Genomic DNA, 18603 nt, shown 5'->3' on the forward strand with positions numbered 1-18603 from the left:
TTTACATTCATTCAGCATAACTCAAATGACTTTATCATATCTCTGCATGGCACCTCCCCGCAACTTCCTTGCTATCTCTCAGTTTGGAACCATTACTATCCATCCAGTTGGCCAATCCCAAATTTTTTTTTAAAGATTTATTTATTTATTTGACAGACAGAGATCACAAGTAGGCAGAGAGGCAGGCAGAGAGAGAGAGAGGAGGAAGCAGGCTCCCTGCTGAGCAGAGAACCCGATGTGGGGCTCAATCCCAGGACTCTGGGATCATGACCTGAGCCGAAAGCAGAGGCTTTAACCCAGTGAGCCACCCAGGCGCCCCGACCAATCCCAAAATTTTGGGAGAGCCTTGGTTCCCACTTCCCTTCTTCTGTACCTTTTATAAGACAACAAGACTTATGGCCTTATCATCCCTCCCTTGGCTGAGCAGTTTCCTAACTGGTTTCCTGTATTACCTTACTTTATATCCCTTGGCTGATTGTCCACATGGCAGCTGGAGGGAATCTTCCTACAAGTCATGTCTGGTCTGTTCATGATGAATATAACATATTAATATTATTAATGTCAGTTTTGTTTTTGTTTAATGAATATGGAGTTTCCCTGGTCTCTCGTTTATCCTATTAGCCTCCCTTCCTCTTCCTCTTCCTCTTCTCTTGGGGAAGAATGGCTTATTGGTTGCCAAATTAGGAATAGGAACTACATAAACCCAGTTGGTCCAGTAACTCTCCTTGTATTTGGAAGCAGATAGCTTCGGATGTACAGCCAAGAAGGTTCCCCTTGAATTCTTTGCTTCTGTCTACAAGCCCCCAGGGCCAATTGTCCAGCCAGGCCTTGGCTGGGTGTGGTTCAAGGATGCAAGGGGAGCCTTCCTTTTGGCTCTACATGTAAAGCCATTTGCTTCATTGGCTGACATTTATCTCCGTTTTCCATTCTTCTTTTATCTAAAAAAATTATTTATTAATTTATTATTAATTATTAGCCCCTAAAACCCTGAGTCTTTACAGTGAAAATGGTAAAAATGAGAGAGAAAGACAGATGGGTCAGAATTCTAAATAGTAATATTGAAAGGTCTTACAGCAGAAGAGGACATGAAGAGGGGTACTGAGAAGGAAAGTTTTGGATAAATAAAAGAACCTGAAAAGAGTACCATCATAGAAACTTAGCCAGGCTGAGCTGACTTTCCAGTATACTGCGGACCCTTAAATAAGTGCACGGATTTGGTAAAATGGGAGTTTATGGCTGCCTTAGGCAGGGGGCAGATTGGGAGAGCAGAGACTTATGATGGAAGAGGAAGAAGTGGGCAGTGAGGTGGTGCGCTTGGCGTTTAGAAAATGTTGGCCAGGAGGTGTTGGAGATTGGATGGGTGAGCAGACAAATACAGCTACAGGATGATGGTAAGGGCTTTCTAAAGTGTATGCTTATGTGCCCATGTGAGGAAATACACTCTGGGTAAAGAGAGTTTGATATTTGAAGAGTGAGCTGACCCAAAGGTGAAGGATCACTGAATTTATGGTAAGGGCTTAGGGTGGTAGGTCCTAAAGACTTGGGAAGGGAGGAGATGTCTGTCTTAGAGATGGAAGGGAAGGATGGGTGCAAATGCTGGTTGGAGGGCAGTGGAAGGAATATGCAGAGTCATGTGGGCTTCTCGATTCTTTCTGTGAGTTAATGAGCCACACCTTCTATAATTACACCAAATTTTACTCTTAGTGACTCCTAGCCCATGTACTAAGCACTGGGGATGCTGACAAACAAGATTTGGTCCCTAATCTCAAGGAGGTATGGATAAGGTATAATGGCAGCATAGTAGGAGTATGTGACTTGGTTGGCCTCATTTAACTAGGGAAGGCTTCACAGAGGTGACAGTTAATATTCCTCTTGAAGAAGTTCACGAGAAGGAGAGGGAGGACTCCAGGGGAAACGGGAATCTCCTGTGCTAAAGGGCGTGCTGCAGGAGCACCCTGTGCTTTGACATGGCTGTAGTTCATGCTGCTTGTAAGATATGCCTCTGGGAACTTGAAAAGGTAAACAGTTCTCTACACTTATTTGAACCTTTCCCTAAATGATAAGAGATAAGGCTAACCACCTGGATAACCAGTACAAATAAGATACTTTATGCTGAATCTCTGCTTGCCTCCTGGGAGCTGGGAATTTCGGGACATTCCAGGCAGAAAGTGCCTATGTGACCAGTCTCCAGTAATAATCCTGGGCTATAATGAAAACACTGCCTTTTCCTTTCACTGATTTTGCTTGGTATCCTTCTATGGTTATAAATCTTAGCCTTGAGGATGACTATACGCTGAGTCTTGGGAGTCCTCCCAGTGAATCACTGACCCTGGGGGCGGTCTTAGGGACACCAACACTCCGTATCAATCTCATAAAGGACAAAAGCCACATGTTCACAGAATGCCTTAACAAGAACTTGGACTTTCTCCAGAGGGCAAAGAGAAGTCAGGAAAGCTTTTTTAAAAGATCGTTTTAAAATTCATGCAACATAAAAATTAGTATTTTAACCATTTTGAAGTACGCAGTTCAGTAGCATTAAGTACATTCATGTTGTTATGCAACCAATCTCCAGAACTTTCTGTCTTGCAAAACTGAAACATTTTCCCCACGAAATAACTCCCCAGCCCATTCTGCCCAGCCCCTGGCAGCCACCAGTCTACTTCTTATCTCTATAAATTTGACTACTCTAGGCTCCTCATAGAAGTAGAATTATGCCGTATTTGTCCTTTTGTAACCAGCATCTTTTAGTTAACCTAATGTGTTCAAGGTCCATCCATGTTGTGGCATATGTCAGTATATCCTTCCTTTTTGAGGCTGATTAATATTGCGTTGCATATTGTTCATCCATTCATTTGTCAGCGGACAGTTGGGCTGCTTCTGTCTTTTTGTCATTGTGAATAAGACTGCAATAAACATAAGTGAACATATATCTCTTTGAGATCCTGCTTTCAGTCCTTTTGGGTATATACCTAGAGATGGAATTGCTGGATCATGTAGTAATTATATGTTTATGTTTTTTGAGAAACCACCATGCTGTCTTCCACAGTGGCTGTTTTCTACCATTTTACATTCCAACATACAGAGCCAAAAAATTTTTAAGCAAGGGAGTGATATGGTCAGAGTTGTGATTTAGAGTTATCTCTATGTTGGCAGTGTGAAGAATGAACTGGAAGTGGGAAGAGTAGAGGCAGGGAAAAGAGCTACAAAGTGGTTCCAGTCCACCAAGTAAGAGACGAAGGGCTCCCACTAGGGTGGTAGTTATGGATATGGACGGAACTGTTAAATAACTATAATGAACCTAGAATTGGGCAACTGATAAGACTTGGGGGAACAGTGAGGGAAGGGGGAGCGTTAAGTCAGAAAGCCATATTTGTGGCTCCATGGGCATGGTGGGGTGTGTGAGTCCTTCTGGCCCAGGGTGTGGCCGGGTTATCTCCAAGCTACTGCTTCATTGCCTGGAGCCAATAGAGCCAATGCCCCATCCATGGAGATACCAAGCCAAGGAAGCACACTTAAACAAATTGACAGACAAGGGCACCTGAGGCAAGGTTCTGGCTTTGAGATGGAAGCTCTGCCTGGGCCGGTCTGCATATGTTGCGCTGGCAACACTCTTCTATTTCTAAGATGTGCATCAAAACCCTGAAAATGTCCTTCCTTCTTTTCCTCCTAGTAGTCCACATCCTGGAGTGTGCTGGGTAGACAGTTTTCTTTCTAGAACCAGCTGGGTTTTCTATTTCCAGTCTTTGGTTCTGGCCACTCATAGCATCTCAGTAGACTAGGCTCATCAGGAAGGGAGGCATTTGGAATTTGTGAGCCAGGGGATTAAGGACCAATTCTGCTAATAGTCCAAAGTAGTAAGCAGTCTCTCAGCCCCAGTCTGGCCGTACACCAGGAGGAAAGCCAGTCAACGCAAACCTACTAGTGGATAAGGTTTAACTCACCTGGGATTCCAGGAAGTGTAGAGAGAGGTCGACTGAGAACTGCAGTGATGTAGGCAATGATAACAGCAGAATTGTAAGGGAGAGTGGACAGAGGATTGGAAAAATCCTTTTATTTTAGAATGTCTGAATTAACCAGTTAAACTCTTCCAGAGCCCAGACAAAATAGGGATTTCTCCTGGGTGAACACTATTTCAGATGGGGAGAATTGGTGTGACCCAGCAGAAGAGGATCAGAGGACACTCGATGCTAAGGGTAAAACCTTAGGCCGTGGGAGATTGAGTTCTTCCAGCAGTTTAGCAGACTTTATTTTTTTTAAAGATTCCATTTTTAAGTAATCTCTACACTTGACATAGGGCTCAAACTTACAACCACAAGATCAAGGGTCTCACGTTCCACTGACTGAGCCAGCCAGGAACCCCAGCAAGCTTTAATTTTTATAGTTCATGAGTGCTGTCATTTCAGAAAACCAACAATGATAACGACACTGTAACTGGGGATAGAGGAAGAACATATTGGATTTCTTTCTTTTGCTTTTAAAGATTTTATTTATTTGTCAGAGAGCAAGAAAGCGCCCACAAGTAGGGGGAACAGCAGGCAGAGGGAGAAGCAGACTGAGCTACATAGTCAGCTCAAGAAAATCTTATTTTAACAGAGAGAAAGCCAAATTTTAGTTTTATAGCATACAACATTTGATACTAGCTCTTTTTGAAAATATTATAAATAATCTCATTAAACTTTAATAAATTTTAACCACAACAAATAAAATTTCTTTTCTATAAATCTTTTATAATTTAAAAAATATCCATTTACCTTTCATCTTGCAAAATTTTTGGAACCGCACAAAACTTATATTTACAAAAATATATTATTTATATATATTTATGCTTACAAAAATATATTATAACAAAATATATATTTATATTTATATAACAAAAATAGATTTGAATTCCTTGCATACAGAGTTGTTCTCTTTGGGCACCTGGGTGGCTCAGTGGGTTAAAGCCTCTGCCTTTGGCTCAAGTCATGATCTCAGGGTCCTGGGATCAAGCCCCACATCGGGCTCTCTGCTCAGCAGGAAGCCTGCTTCCCCCTCTCTCTCGGCCTGCCTCTCTGCCTACTTGTGATCTCTCTCTCTGTCAAATAAATAAATAAAATCTTAAAAAAAACCCCAAAGTTGTTCTCCTTTGCTGTTATTATTTTTAGTAGTCTCATTTATACATATTGATTATAATTTTTAAGTATTAATAATGTAATTTCTGTTTTACAAAGAAAAGTAGGAGGTAGATCATTTTGAACTATTTGTCATATACCAGCATTTTACAGTAGACTAGTAAAGCTTATGAATATATATCTCATAAAATTTTTCAGTTATATACTTTTTATAATATAATTTTTCAATGTGGAAAAATGAAGACTTTATCAAGAAATCTATCTACAGCCTCTCTGTATTAAAAAAAAAAGCAGCAAAAAGTATATAAACTTAAACTTAGGCTTAGTAACTAATGTTGTACTATTTTTTCTTACTTTGAAATTATCTAGGTATTTACGGAATACCTGTTAATATAAATTAGCATGAATGTAAGGTTTTAAATTTCCAAGAAGATCTTGGAAACTGTCTTTAAGCTGACATATTATAAAACATAGTTACTGTTGAAATAGAGTTTATCAGAATAATGACAGTCTGATTAAAAGCAAATGTGTTTTTTTGTAATCTTAAACATCTAATAGATGTAATACCAGCTTACTGGGCTAGTCAATCCATTAAGTTTAGGAAGATTATACTCAAGTAGAATAAAAATGTGTCCTTGTATCATATGTAAGGTTGATAACTCACAAGACATAGCTGTTCTTACTAAACTAGGAATGTTAAACTAGTTTTGCTTGCCAAAGATTCAGCTAAATGTCTTATACTTGAATTTTTAAAACATTTGGGTTAGTTTTTGTAAGAACACGGATTTTTTACATTCAAAATTTAGAATTTATTTTATGAAAGTCTTAGGAATATTTAATTTGCATAAGTGCTTATTTATCTCTTTGTCATTTGGAATAGAGGATAAGGGACTTTAGAAGTTAATTTGGTATACTTTCCAGAGATAGGAACATATTACACATATATAACATACATATATACATAAACATACAGACAGAAAGAGAGATCTCATGACTTTAATTCTAAATTTTCAGCCATGAATCAGTTATAAACACCCAGCCACAAAACTCACTGGTTTTATAAGTGGTGGCCCTCATCTTTGCCCCACTTTATTTTTTTTATGACAGTTGTGTTTATGGCAGATGGGACAAATTGAGGTTACCTGCTCAACATGAAGGGTAACAGTTCCTACTAATGTATGTAAAGGAAGCTTTTAAGAAATTTTTTTGTCCTGGGGCACCTGGTGGCTCAGTGGGTTAAAGCCTCTGCCTTCGGCTTGGGTCATGATCTCAAGGTCCTGGGATGGAGCCCCGCATTGGGCTCTGCTCAGCAGGGAGCCTGCTTCCCCTTTTCTCTCTGCCTGCTTCTGTCTACTTGTGATCTCTCTCTCTGTCAAATAAATAAAAATAATATCTTTTTTTTTTTAAAAAAAAAAAAAGGAAGTTTTTTTGTCCTAATAGTAATCTTATAGAGACTGTAGATTAAGTTTGGAGGGGCGGACCAAGGAGAAACTGCCTTTGTGGTGTCTCAAGGTTCATTTGCCTGGATAAAATATCTAGAGCATTCAAATTACGTTTTTCAGCTTCAGATGTTTGCTTTTGGGATACCCGAGATCCTGGAGAGTCCCCAGTGGGTGCCCGGACCTAAAGGAGCACATAGTGGTGCTGGGCACAGATAATTTGGGATATTGGGAAACAGTTGTAACTTCAGGGGGGTAGTTGACAAGGGAAAAGGAATGAAGAAGTCACAAGAGTGAGTGTGCACAGCTCTGCCATGTTTGGCTGTTGTGGAGGAGGGAACTGAGGTTGAGAAGGGTCTTTTTAAAAAAGATTTTATTTCTTTATTTGACAGACACACAGAGAACACAAGGAGGGGGTGTGACAGGCAGAGGGAGAGGGAGAAGCAGGCGACCCACTGGGCAAGAAGCCCAACGTGGGTCTGGATCCCAGGACCCTGGGATCGTGACCTGATGACCTGAGCTGAAGGAACACCCTTAACCAACTGAGGCCCCCAGGCACCCTTTGATTGCCATTTATGAGCTGCAAAGGGACCTTCACCCCAGATTGTTCATCTGTAACAAGGGGATGAAAATGCGATGGACTCATAATAATAGCTGTGATTACTTAGCAATAAAGGACAAGTTACTACCAACTGTGAAAATAAAGCTGGCACAACAATATGAATGTGCCTACTTGTGCATGTGCTGTGCTCCTGCACATTTCAGCGTGTGTGCATCCACATGTGTCGCCATTTTCTGCAGCCGAGAGCTCCGACCGGGGTGTCCCCTGGGAGATGTGACCATCAACAGGGAAAATGGCTGCCCTCGGCAAGATAGATCTCGGCATGCTTTAAGCTGCTGTCTTGCCCACGCCATCCAGCAGATGGCACGCGAGGATCACAAATGGGGCTGAGTCACACATTTCTGGTCTGGCTAGGAGTCTTTGGGTGTTGGTGACCTATTGTGGGGTCACCGGCCTGTTTGAAAATTAGCGAGCAAAATGATACTGTTTCCCTTTTGTCACCCTCACCCAGCCCACCAGGGGAGCCTAGGGAAGAAGCTCCTTCTGAGAGAGCTGGGCCTATGTGGGGCTGCCTGTGTTCTTAATTCTTCTGAGCACCAGGGCCTGGCGAGAAGACCAGATGGCTTGAGGCTTTAGGCAGGACAGACGAACTGGGATGGGGAGGGCTTGGAGAAAAGAAAGTGGCAGTGGGAGAAGGGGGACAGGAATGCCCCTGTTTGTTTCAAAACCTCTTTGAAGTCAACATGTGTTCTCACAGACTCTGTCAAGTGGGAGCGAATCAGTAGTCCTGGGGTTCTCCCAAAGACAAGAAAGATTGGTCTGTGTGGTGGGGGCCATTTGGGGCTCTTCTCTTCCCCATCTTCTGGAAGAAGAGCCCACTGTGGCCACTGGAGGTACCATCAACAAGCATTGGATAAAGGAGGACTGGTCCCACAGCACTTGCTCCATAAAGATATTTATTCTTCCTCAGCACCTTGGCTGGTTCTGAAGAGAAGAATGTGGCTGCCAAGGTGGGAGAGACCTGGCAGGAGAAGCCCACAGCCCTGAGAGGTGGCCAGGGAGACCCAGCTGCACCGTCCCAGCGGCCTGCATCCCCCAGGACCCCAGAGCCACAGAGCAGCCCCAGAAGACCCGAGCAGCTTGTGGAACTGGACAGCCAGGCCAGCAGGTAAGGGTTATGCTGTGCTGGGCCCCTGCTATAGCCCAGGGGTTTTTTTGTTTTGTTTTGTTTTGTTTTGTTTTGTTTTTTGATGTGCCACCATGCAGAACAAACTCTAACATGTTTGGCAAATCTGTTACTCTCTGCAGGTGTGAGTGGCTAAGAGGTAGTGGGAAGGTGACCAGCAACGAATGCCCCAGGGATAGGTCTTATTGGGCTTCAATCTGGAGCTATTGCGTCCTATCTGTTAGACCAAGCCTGGAACAGAGAAAGTGCACAGAGTACCATGCTTTCTGGCAGCCATTCAGAGCATGAAAATCTGGGTCAGGAGAGGATATGGAGTGCCTCTGCCATTAATGGAGATGGGAGATCTCTGAGGAAGATGTGTTGTTCTGTGAATGGGAGCTCCCAGGAGATAAAAGATGTGAGGTGAACTCTTCCTCTGCCATCACTGACAGCCAGCGCGGCTTGCATGGCAACATTTGGGTGCTCCCTTTCCTCTCTGGAGATCTTTCCACAAGGTGGCCATGAGTTTGGAAATAACCAAGAGCTATGGGCCTAGAGACTGTATGAGTATCTCCTGTGAGCCAGTTGTAGGTAGCATCCACACACACACTGAACAAGAAGGCAAAGACAGGCCCTGCCCATTCACCCTCAGGGAATACATGGTGCACCAACGAATAAACACAATGGCAGTAACACCATAATGATAACCATCATGGCTTTGCAGGCACCGTTCTTGTGCACGTGATTCTCAGGCCAACCATACAGTGGAGGTAGAATTATTATCTCAGATCTAAAGAACACAAACAGAAGTAGAGGAAGGTTGACTAGCTTGCCAACAGTCATTCAGCCAGGCAGTGGCTTAACAGGGATTAGAAAGCAGAGTCCAGAGCCTTTACTACTTAGCACTGTGCTGTATCTGTTGCCTCTCCGTTTGTGATAAGCCCAGAAAAGAAAGAAACTGGGTCCTCTAATGGAGATAGGCCAGGACAGGGGGTATTGTAGCTAGGATGGTTGGGGAGAGCTTTTCTGCTAAGGGGAGAGTGCAGTCGGGACCTGAAGCCTAGGGAGGAGCCAGACTGGAAGGGGCCTGGGAAGACACAAGTGGGCAGCACGTACAGAGACCAAGATGGGAGAGGGCGTTGAGGAGAAGAGACTGAAAGGGCTCTGTGGTTGGAGGGAGGACGTGAGCTGAGGATGGAGAGCGGGACCAGGCGGGCAGGACTAGCCTCGTAGACCAGAAGGAGGAGACCATGAGAGGCAGATGGGATGTTACCTGACCTGGTGGAAGTCCGTCACTGCTTACACTGCAGTCATAGAAGGATCCCCAGGGGATGTTTTCTTACCTTGCCTGCTCGGTTCTACTGCCCCTTCAACTCTTGTGCTGGGTGTGGACCACAGGACGCCAGACACTTGCTAGTTGTGCCTTCCTCTCGAAGTCTTTTTCTCTAACTCTCTGGCTTTCTATTTTATCCCCTATCTGTCTTTCCAGGTTCCCATGGGGCCTCTCCTCCCAGATAACCCACCTCCTCCAGTTTCTGTGGTTCATTCCTATACCATGAGGTGACCTAGGAATAGGCACAGGGTGACTGGGCACAGGAAGCAGGGTGAGAGAGCAACTAGTCCAGAAGGGCGTCCCAGAGGAGAAGAAGGTGGTGGTATGTGCAAAGGTACGAGACAGATCAGTCAGTATGTCTAGAGATTCAGGTATATATGACAAAGTTTGCAAAGATGAGACTGCGGAGCTAGGCAAATGCAAGAATATGCTTGTTACCCGCCCGCAACCCTTAAACTAGTTGTGTTCTTGGACACTGGATTCTCTAGCAAGGGAGTGGCTCCAGTGGCCCCAGAGCCCAGGCCAGAGTTTGGTCTGAGCAGCAACATGTTGGAAAGAAGCCAAATTCAGCCCAGGACAGTGTGTGCCCATAGAGCTGTCCTAAGGCCACTGAAGAGTGGGTGTATGTAAAGGGGATGGCATACAGTGGCGAGGGGGGACAGTGGCAGTGCCCGCCAGAATACCCTGACCTACAGAGGGCAGAATGAGAGCAGGTAAAGACCTGGTCAGAAAAAAACCTTGTGAGTTAGCTAGGAGGTCAGATCTCAGGCCAACAGCTGTGTGTACAGCCAAGTGAGGGAAAGTCAGGCAAACCATCACACCTGTCAATTTCTTGCCTCTGCCCACGGCAGATGCCTTCTAGAGTGAGGGGCATCCAAGTCTGTTCTTTAGTGCTGCCTAATTGTATATATTCCTCTCTCCCTTGGTGTTCTATTCTCCAAAGAGTTCTCTGGAGTATGAGGGGGTAGAGCTTGATACTACGAACGGGCTGTCCCATCCAGCAGTGAGGTGAGCTGGACTGTCAAGGCCCTGGTAGTCCTCATACTCTCTTCAAACCAAGTGAGTTACAGGTCAAGGCCTTTGGCTGTACTGGGGAAGGATACTCTAAAATTAAAGTCTTGCCACTGACTCTCAATGTTACCTGGTCACTTCGCCTGGGTTTTCTTATCTGTAAAGTAAGGGGTTCCCCCACTATCTCAGGAACCTTATAAAACACAAGCTCAGTGATTTGCACGGGTTGTTTAAACACATTAGCATATTTTTAAACTCCTTGAAGTGGCAGTCTCAGGGGGAGGCCCCTCAAACCCTGTTTGATGCTGGAAGATGGCAGCTCTCGATGTTTACACACTCACCCCTCCATTTCCTTCCTTCAGGATAAGAAACCCCTCAGACTGTATGGTCACTGTTACCGTCACTGCCTCTCCTGAGCAGCCTCATGTTTATGTCCCAGCCTCTCCAAGTGAATTGGACTCCAGTTCTTCCAGGTAAGAAGCGACAACCTGCAAAGTGTTCTCTGGGCTATATCCTCCCTAGAGCTAAAGAACTTGGGTTTTATCCCATTATTGCAGGGAGACTGAGGAGATGGGGGGGGCAGCGAAATCCGAGGTCCTTGTGACAACATCAAGCCAGCTTGATGAAGGCCAAATTCAGGGCCATGGTGAGCCCAACATGAGGCAGATGTCCAGTGTTGCCAGGGACCTATCTAGGACTGAGAAGGGAGAGATTAGATTGTTGGTGGAGATTCACACACCATGGCAAAGACCAACCGTCTATGTCTGCAGCTTTGAGGCTCTCCTGCGCCAGAAAAAAGGGAAAGAAAATGCAGTCAGAAGGATGGAAAGTTCACTGTACTGGAGTCTGGGGATGTGGGGGACAAGCCTCCCATAGCGTAGGGATCCGCATGAAGAAGGAAAGCATATTGACATTGATTCCAGGAGCTTTTTTCTAGGGTTCTCAAATCTTCACATAGAAAGCTGAACCCACAGGCTTCAGTTTCAGCCCAGTCCACGGTGGGCTCAGCTACTGTTTGCCATTTTCCTTGCCTGGTGGTGGCTAGAGCCCATCAGCACTTCCATCCCCAGGATTGACCATAAGTGTCTTCCCTACCTTCAAACCAGGTGGGAACCCTCCCAGCCCTGGACCCCTCCTTTGGGCCAGGCCCTGTCCCCTGGCATCTCTCAGTATACCTCTTTCTGTTCTACTGTGCTCCTTCTACAGCAAAGGGATTCTCTTTGTGAAGGAATACATGAATGCTAGTGAGGTATCCTCCGGGAAGCCAGTGTCTTCATGCTTCAGCAGGTAAGAGCGAGTCCCAAATCCTTCCATTGTCCTGAATCCTCAGTACCTCTTCTGGGGCTTGGCCCAGGGTTGTTTCTGTGTAATCATTTGTTGAGTGGGTGAATGCTGTAATCGCCCACAGTCATGATTTATGAATTTCAAGCTGTTTTACCTGAATCAGTGCCTTTGTGTCCCCCCTCTATTGTTAATTCATCCTATACCCCACTTCCAGTGCCATCTCTTTCCATCTGGCTTTGTTTCTTGGCAGACAAGCTTTCTGTAGTAAAGTTCTGAAAGCATTGCTCTTTACAGAGTTGGTGAGGCCCTTAGGGACTTTTTACCTAGTTAATTCCATTGTATTTCAGGGCTCCTCTCTCAAGCTCCCATGCTTTTTCCAGCATGCCAGGACGCCTCACATTTGACATGCTTGACTGCAGGTCCTGCTATATGCACAACTTTTCACTCATCATCTGAAAGATATCTTCATGCCACCTTCAGTTAAAAAGTAATCCGCACTGAGACAGCATTCCTCTGGGAATGTCTTTTTTTTTTTTTTTATGACACATCATCTCCCTGCTACGATGAAGATTTTAGTAACAGAGAGGAACATCATGGCCCCATTTCAGGATTGGGGCTCTGGGGATTCTGAACCAGCTTTCACTGGTATTGTGGAATAATGACCATAGGTGTCAAGTTCAAGCCCCAGCTTGACCCCATTGGTTGGGTCATTTTTTTTTTTTTAAAGATTTTATTCATTTATTTGACAGACAGAGATCACAAGCAGGCAGAGAGGCAGGCAGAGAGAGGAGGAAGCAGGCTCCCTGCTGAGCAGAGAGCCTGATGCGGGGCTCGATCCCAGGACTCTGAGATCATGACCTGAGCCGAAGGCAGCGGCTTAACCCACTGAGCCACCCAGGTGCCGGTTGGGTCATTTTTGATGCTCAGTCTTCCTGAACCTTAGTTTCTTCATCTGTAACTCCTTAGGGTGGTTTTTGTCAAGAACTTTTTTGAAATACAACTCCTATCTCATAAAATTCACTCTTTAAGTATATAATTCAGTGGTGTTTGGTACATTCACCATGTTTGCAACCATAAACACCATCCAATTCCAGAACATTTTCACCACTGCAAAAGGAAACCCCATACCCATTAGCAACCCCCCATACCACCATCCACAGCTCCTGGCCACCATGGATCTGTTTTCTGTCTCTACGGCCTTTTTAAAATTTTTTTCAGGGAGCTCTCCTTGCCATCTAGCATTTGCATCTGTGAGTGTCACTTGACTGTACTCTTGGTTTTTCTTTTCCCATTGGCACCACTCTGTTATATTTAATTCTTACACAGTCTGACAATTAAATTTATTTTAAAATTGAATTTTACATTCAGTTAAAATGTTGTATCTTATGAAAAAAACAGTAGAGTTTCTTTATTGGAAGATTGTATAGTCTAGTGTGATTTCCCTTTTTGCTTTACCTTCCAGGAAGCTTAGAGATAAACTTAATGCTAAAAACAAAAACAAAACAGAACCTGGGATGAAATTCTAGCTCATGGCTTACTCCAGGTCATTTAACCTCTGCACAGCCCTTTTTCTGGCTGCCTCTTAAGGCCACCACATGGGTCCTGTGAGAAAGGCAGTATCACTAAAGTGTGTCCTATGGCTTGTAGCTAGTCACACTTTCCTGGCAATAGGGCTTTAAAAAAAAAAACCAAAAACCATGTGTGTTTATTATCAAAAGTCACATTATTGAAAAATGAAGAAACAAAAAGGAAAAAAAAACCTTCTCCTCAATCCCCCCTGTAACTCAAGCATAGGTAGTATGTTAGAATGTTTCCTTCTTTTATTTGTTCCCATTCCTAATGCCTGGTTTCTGCTGTGAGTGGACTCCTGGTGACTGTCACGTTATAAAGTAGTCGCGTATGTGGGAAGAAAAGCCCCGATCCCATCCAGCTGGTCAATGAATTGCAGCCATTCCTCTTGTCACCTTCTTCAGCGTGACAGGTGTCCTTTGCCCCCCACTGGAAAGGCTCTTCTCCAAGAGAATTATGCCTCCCTGGCATGAAGTTCAAAGCTTCCGCTGCCACTCAGCATAACAGATGATGGCAGGTCACGTAGAGTCATGTCTCAGCTTGTGGCCGCAAGGTTAATAATATCAGCAAAGCGTTTCCTCTCATGACCGGCTCCCGTCTTCTGCCCTCCTCTTCCCCGTGACACTCTCTGCAGTATTAGAAGCACTGGAGACTCATGTGACGTGGAGAAGAAACCTGCATGTGACAGCTCTCTGTACTCGGAAAGGTAAGTCTGCTATCTGACCAGGGAGCTCTCAGGTCTCTAGAGAAGAAACAGCTGAGGGACATTTCCACACTAAGTCCATTTGCTTTTGTCTTCTGCTTGGCTGCTTCTGGTCCACTTGCAGATCTCTCACACCACTCCTTGGATGGTGCTTCCCTTACTGGGATGTCACATTCGTGGCATTCTTGGTGACCTTTAAACCCAGCTAAGACCAGAAGGCAAACTCAAAGGGTACTGAAGGCAGATGGTGGTGTCTGAAAGGCCAGGGAGCTCATGTCAGCAGGAAAGGCCCTTGGGATTAGAACATAAATGATCACTTAAGAAACATGCACATATGACCAGAAATTTAAAAAAGCTAAACTATAAAAGGGAGTGCTGGGTGGAAAATTAAGAAAACTGGGTTGCTATCATCAAGAAGCCAGACAGAACCATTCATTTGAATTGAATGAAGCTGCAGAAAGTGTCCCATTGACGGGTTTCAAAAGCTGTCACTGGATAACAGTGGTCACAGGATGGTCTTAATGATAAAGAAGTCCTATTTTAAAATTCTTGAAACAGAAGAGAAAGGACTCTTAGAGATGCAGTTCACTCAGGTCACAGTGGAGGAAACAAGACTGGAAAGAATAAGTAATGTGCCATATGTTACACAGTGAGTTAGTGGCAGAGCCAGGACAAAACCCCAGGTCCGTGACTACTCCTAGGTCAGAGACGTTTCTACTGTATTATCTGCCTGTGAGCTGAAACTGGTAATGTCAAAATTCATGGCGGGAACAGGGCCTTGAGGAAAGAAGGAGTCCTTAACAACACTGTCAAGAGACTGAGCCCTGGTCCAGGAGCATAAAGAGGGACCAAAACTGAGATGCTCACAGTAATTCTGGGCCCTTGAAGGGAGGAGCCTATGTGGCTTCAGGTCGGTAGCACCACCCCTAGTTCCCATCAAAAGCATACTCAAATCTCTAAAAGAAAGCATTCCCAGTTTACACCTGAAGGATCAGGGCAGGCAGGTACTTTGATCAGGTTCTCTCTGGGAAGAAAGGCGGGGGTGACTCTCAAGGACAAAGGCAGGGATCCTCAAAGTGGGGAGACATGCGACCTAGAGGTTAGTATCTAGAACTTCAACATGAGCTCCCAGCGGGCTCTGCAGCCATACTGTCTTTGTGATGGTCCCTGGAGTGTCATGGGGCAGGGTAGGTTCAAGAGTATAGGATCTGAGAAGCAGGGTTTACTGGTCACAGGCATGAAGAGAAGGGCCATCAAGGCGGGGCCAGGTACGGCATACAAAGGCATGTCTCCTATAGAGGAAGACATGGGTCTTCCTGTTCTAGAGGGGGTTAGTGCCCCCAGGATGCTAAGCAAGGGGTCAGGGAGAGGCAAGCTGCCTGGAGTAGGAATCATACCAGGAAGTCTTCTGGTCGTCATATGATTGCAAGTAGGGCAAAGATACATGACCACCTTCTGGAAATATCATTAGGGTCTATTGTGGGCCGAGATCCAGTCCAGCCCAGGGATATGCAACCAACTGCACACTACAGACAAAGAGGGCAGGCTGAGTATCTGGGCATCTAGTCACATCAGTAATCTGCCTGCCAGCCTGACTGCCAAGGTCTTGTTTTTTCATCTCACAGAATAAGTGGAAGGATCTGTACTTACTGCAACCAGGAGATCAGAGACTGTCCAAAGATTACCCTAGAGCATCTTGGCATCTGCTGCCATGACTATTGCTTTAAGGTAAGGAAGAAGGGTGGTACTGCTAGCATGGTCCAGAGTTATGGAGCCTTCTGGATCAAAGAGTGTAAAGAAGGCTTGTTCTCTCTGTGGTTGTGCTCCTCGTCAGAGGTGTGGCAGGACTCGGAGCTGAACGAGCAGAAGGCTCAGTGCAGGGTAGCCTTGGAGATCACTGGAGACCCAGACACCTGGAGACTCATGATTCCTCTTCTTCAAGACCCGACTACAAGAAGGCCTACTGCAGATAGCTGGCCACTCTTGTTCTGTAGGTGGCCACTAGAGTGGCAGGTGTAAGAGTCATGAGGACGGCAGAGCTATACCCCTATGATAGCCTTCCGTTTTATTAGATTTTCAGATCACCTTCTTTGGACCTTAAACGTCACAACTAAATTCCCACAGCCCTCCTATAACAGCAATGACTTCCTTGGTGTATGACCCCAGTTTGACTACCTCACTATATCCGCACGCTAACCTGCCACTGTGCCTATTTTGTATATGAAGAAAGAGACACTCAGCAACTTCCCCAAGCTCATCCAGCTAATAAAGAGTGGATTTAGGGCTCAAACTCAGGCCCATTTCTGAACCCTGGGCTCCTGGCTCCTAGCTCCTGTGTGACCCCATTCCCATTGCTTCATTCACATGTTGACGTCCGGCTCGTTTTCTCTTCCAGTGTGGGATTTGCAGTAAACCAATGGGGGAGCTCCTGGATCAGATCTTCATCCACCGTGACACCGTCCATTGCGGGAAATGCTATGAGAAGCTCTTCTAGGTGGGTGCCAAGGAGCCAGAAAATTTATTAGGGGGAAGAAATGTGCCCTGGTCTCTCCTCGAGTCTCAACCCAGAATATTCTTATCTCTCTCTCTTTTTTTTTTTTTTTAAAAGATTTTTTTATTTATTTATTTGTCAGAGAGAGAGTGAGCGAGAGCGAGCACAGGCAGACAGAGTGGCAGGCAGAGTCAGAGGGAGAAGCAGGCTCCCTGCGGAGGGCAAGGAGCCCGATGTGGGACTCGATCCCAGGACGCCGGGATCATGACCTGAGCCGAAGGCAGCTGCTTAACCAACTGAGCCACCCAGGCGTCCCTATTCTTATCTCTCTTAACCTTTATGTTTAGGGAAGCCCTATGAGACTTTGAAGCTTTAGGTGGCACAGATAAATACCCTCCCCACATATACTTCTAAGTTGCAGGGGTCATGGTCTCTTCCTCTCAAGAAGCACCTTCCATGAACCACCTCAGGTGAGCCCTCCAGCTATCTTGGGATGCTGGCCAGGCCTGTGTTGTTAACCTCATTTGAGGGCAAGCCGATAAAGACCTAAAAAGGAGAAGGGCCTGGGGAAACACCTAGCTACTGGATGACAGAATCAGGACCTCACCCAGGACTTTGAATTCAAATCCAGGGATCTCTGCTACCTTCCCTTGGGCTGCCTCCACTCTTGCTTGTACAACATCAGATCAGGACTCAAAATCCAAGGTGTTCAATAAAACAAGATACAGGTGGGGGGCCAGCAGCAGGTAAAGGCCAGGATAGTGCATGTGTGGGCAGGGATGGTGCCATCCTGTGGCTGGCCTAACCAGGAAGGGCTGCTTGGGCAGCCTCCAGACTGCATTTTCAACACAGCCTGAAGACAGGTTTGCATGCAAAAGCCAGCAGAATTGACCTCAGTGTCTGAGCTGCATGGGGCCTGGAGCCCGTAGGATGCTGCCTGTCCAGATCCTGGCAACCCCTTCTCCTTAGCACCTCCTCAGCTAGAATATCTACCTTGAAGGCAATGGGAGTGGGTAGCAGTCAGGCTCTCTACCAGCTACAGGCCTGTTCTGCCTTCTCTCTAGGCCTGTTCTGCATTAACCTGGACTGTTACTCCTAATGCCTACAAACATCAACCACCTGAAGAACCACCCAAAGACTGGTTATTGGATTGGATGTGTATTTCCAATCTCATGGCTTCTACTATTTTCTTTTAGCTCTTCCAAGCTGAGAAGAAGCTGATGAGTCCTGGACAAGTTTGGCTGTTCCCAGTTGCCCCAAGTTGCTGGCTCCTCTTCCCTCACTTTCTCCCTCCCCATTTGATTTCTTCGTGCTTTTGCCCCTCTCTCAAGTTGAACTGCTTACATCCAGTAGAGTGTCTTAATGATGCTATGATAATTACTTATGTGTGTAGCTTTTTATAACTTAGAAAGCACTTTATGTCCATGGTCTTATTTCAGGCCCAAGAAAAAAAGGATTGAACAAGAATTTAATCTTAGCTTTCCTAAGACAGGTTGGCCTCCTGATGAGTTAAGGTGGCCTGGTACAGTAGGTCGGAGCATGGGTTTCAGTGTGTCCTGACTTTTGGGACAGAGGAGAGCAAACCCACGTTCTTCGTCACAGCTCTAAGTGTATCTTTGGGACTCGAAAGCAGGAGATCCCTTGAAGCTTCTGAGGGGCCAGGTTGAAGATCTTTGATGATGTCTGGTGGGTAAATTGCAGACGTTGAATGCTAGGGATTGGCATGTATTTATATATATATATATATATATATATATATATATATATATATATATATATATATGGTTTTTTTAACTTTCCATACACATTTAAAAGTAGCTAGTTGCTTTTGAGTGAATTATACAGCAGATTTTAATTATCTTCTCCTTCCTACTTTTCACTATAAATTGAGGGTTTTTTCTTTTCCTATAGGCAAGTGGACATGTATTAGACAAC

The 18603-nt window shown here is 45.1% G+C and overlaps 1 protein-coding gene across 4 annotated transcripts in view; it reads left to right on the plus strand.

The window, feature by feature from the left end:
• Positions 1–18391, plus strand: part of ZNF185 (zinc finger protein 185 with LIM domain) — a 52561-nt gene extending 34170 nt beyond the window's left edge. For 3 of the 4 annotated variants that reach the window (XM_032330955.1, XM_032330957.1, XM_032330956.1), the window contains 7 exons: positions 8083–8280; positions 10984–11094; positions 11828–11908; positions 14109–14180; positions 15803–15905; positions 16573–16671; positions 17865–18391. In XM_032330955.1, coding sequence (XP_032186846.1) covers positions 8083–8280; positions 10984–11094; positions 11828–11908; positions 14109–14180; positions 15803–15905; positions 16573–16671 — 664 coding nt within the window. In that variant the 3' untranslated portion in view covers positions 17865–18391. The remainder of the gene's footprint in view (positions 1–8082; positions 8281–10983; positions 11095–11827; positions 11909–14108; positions 14181–15802; positions 15906–16572; positions 16672–17864) is intronic. The other variant, XM_032330958.1, reaches the window with a different exon arrangement.
• Positions 18392–18603: the final 212 nt, after the last annotated feature.

The sequence above is a fragment of the Mustela erminea genome, chromosome X (genome assembly GCF_009829155.1).
Source record: "Mustela erminea isolate mMusErm1 chromosome X, mMusErm1.Pri, whole genome shotgun sequence".
NCBI classification, from domain to species: Eukaryota; Metazoa; Chordata; class Mammalia; order Carnivora; family Mustelidae; genus Mustela; species Mustela erminea.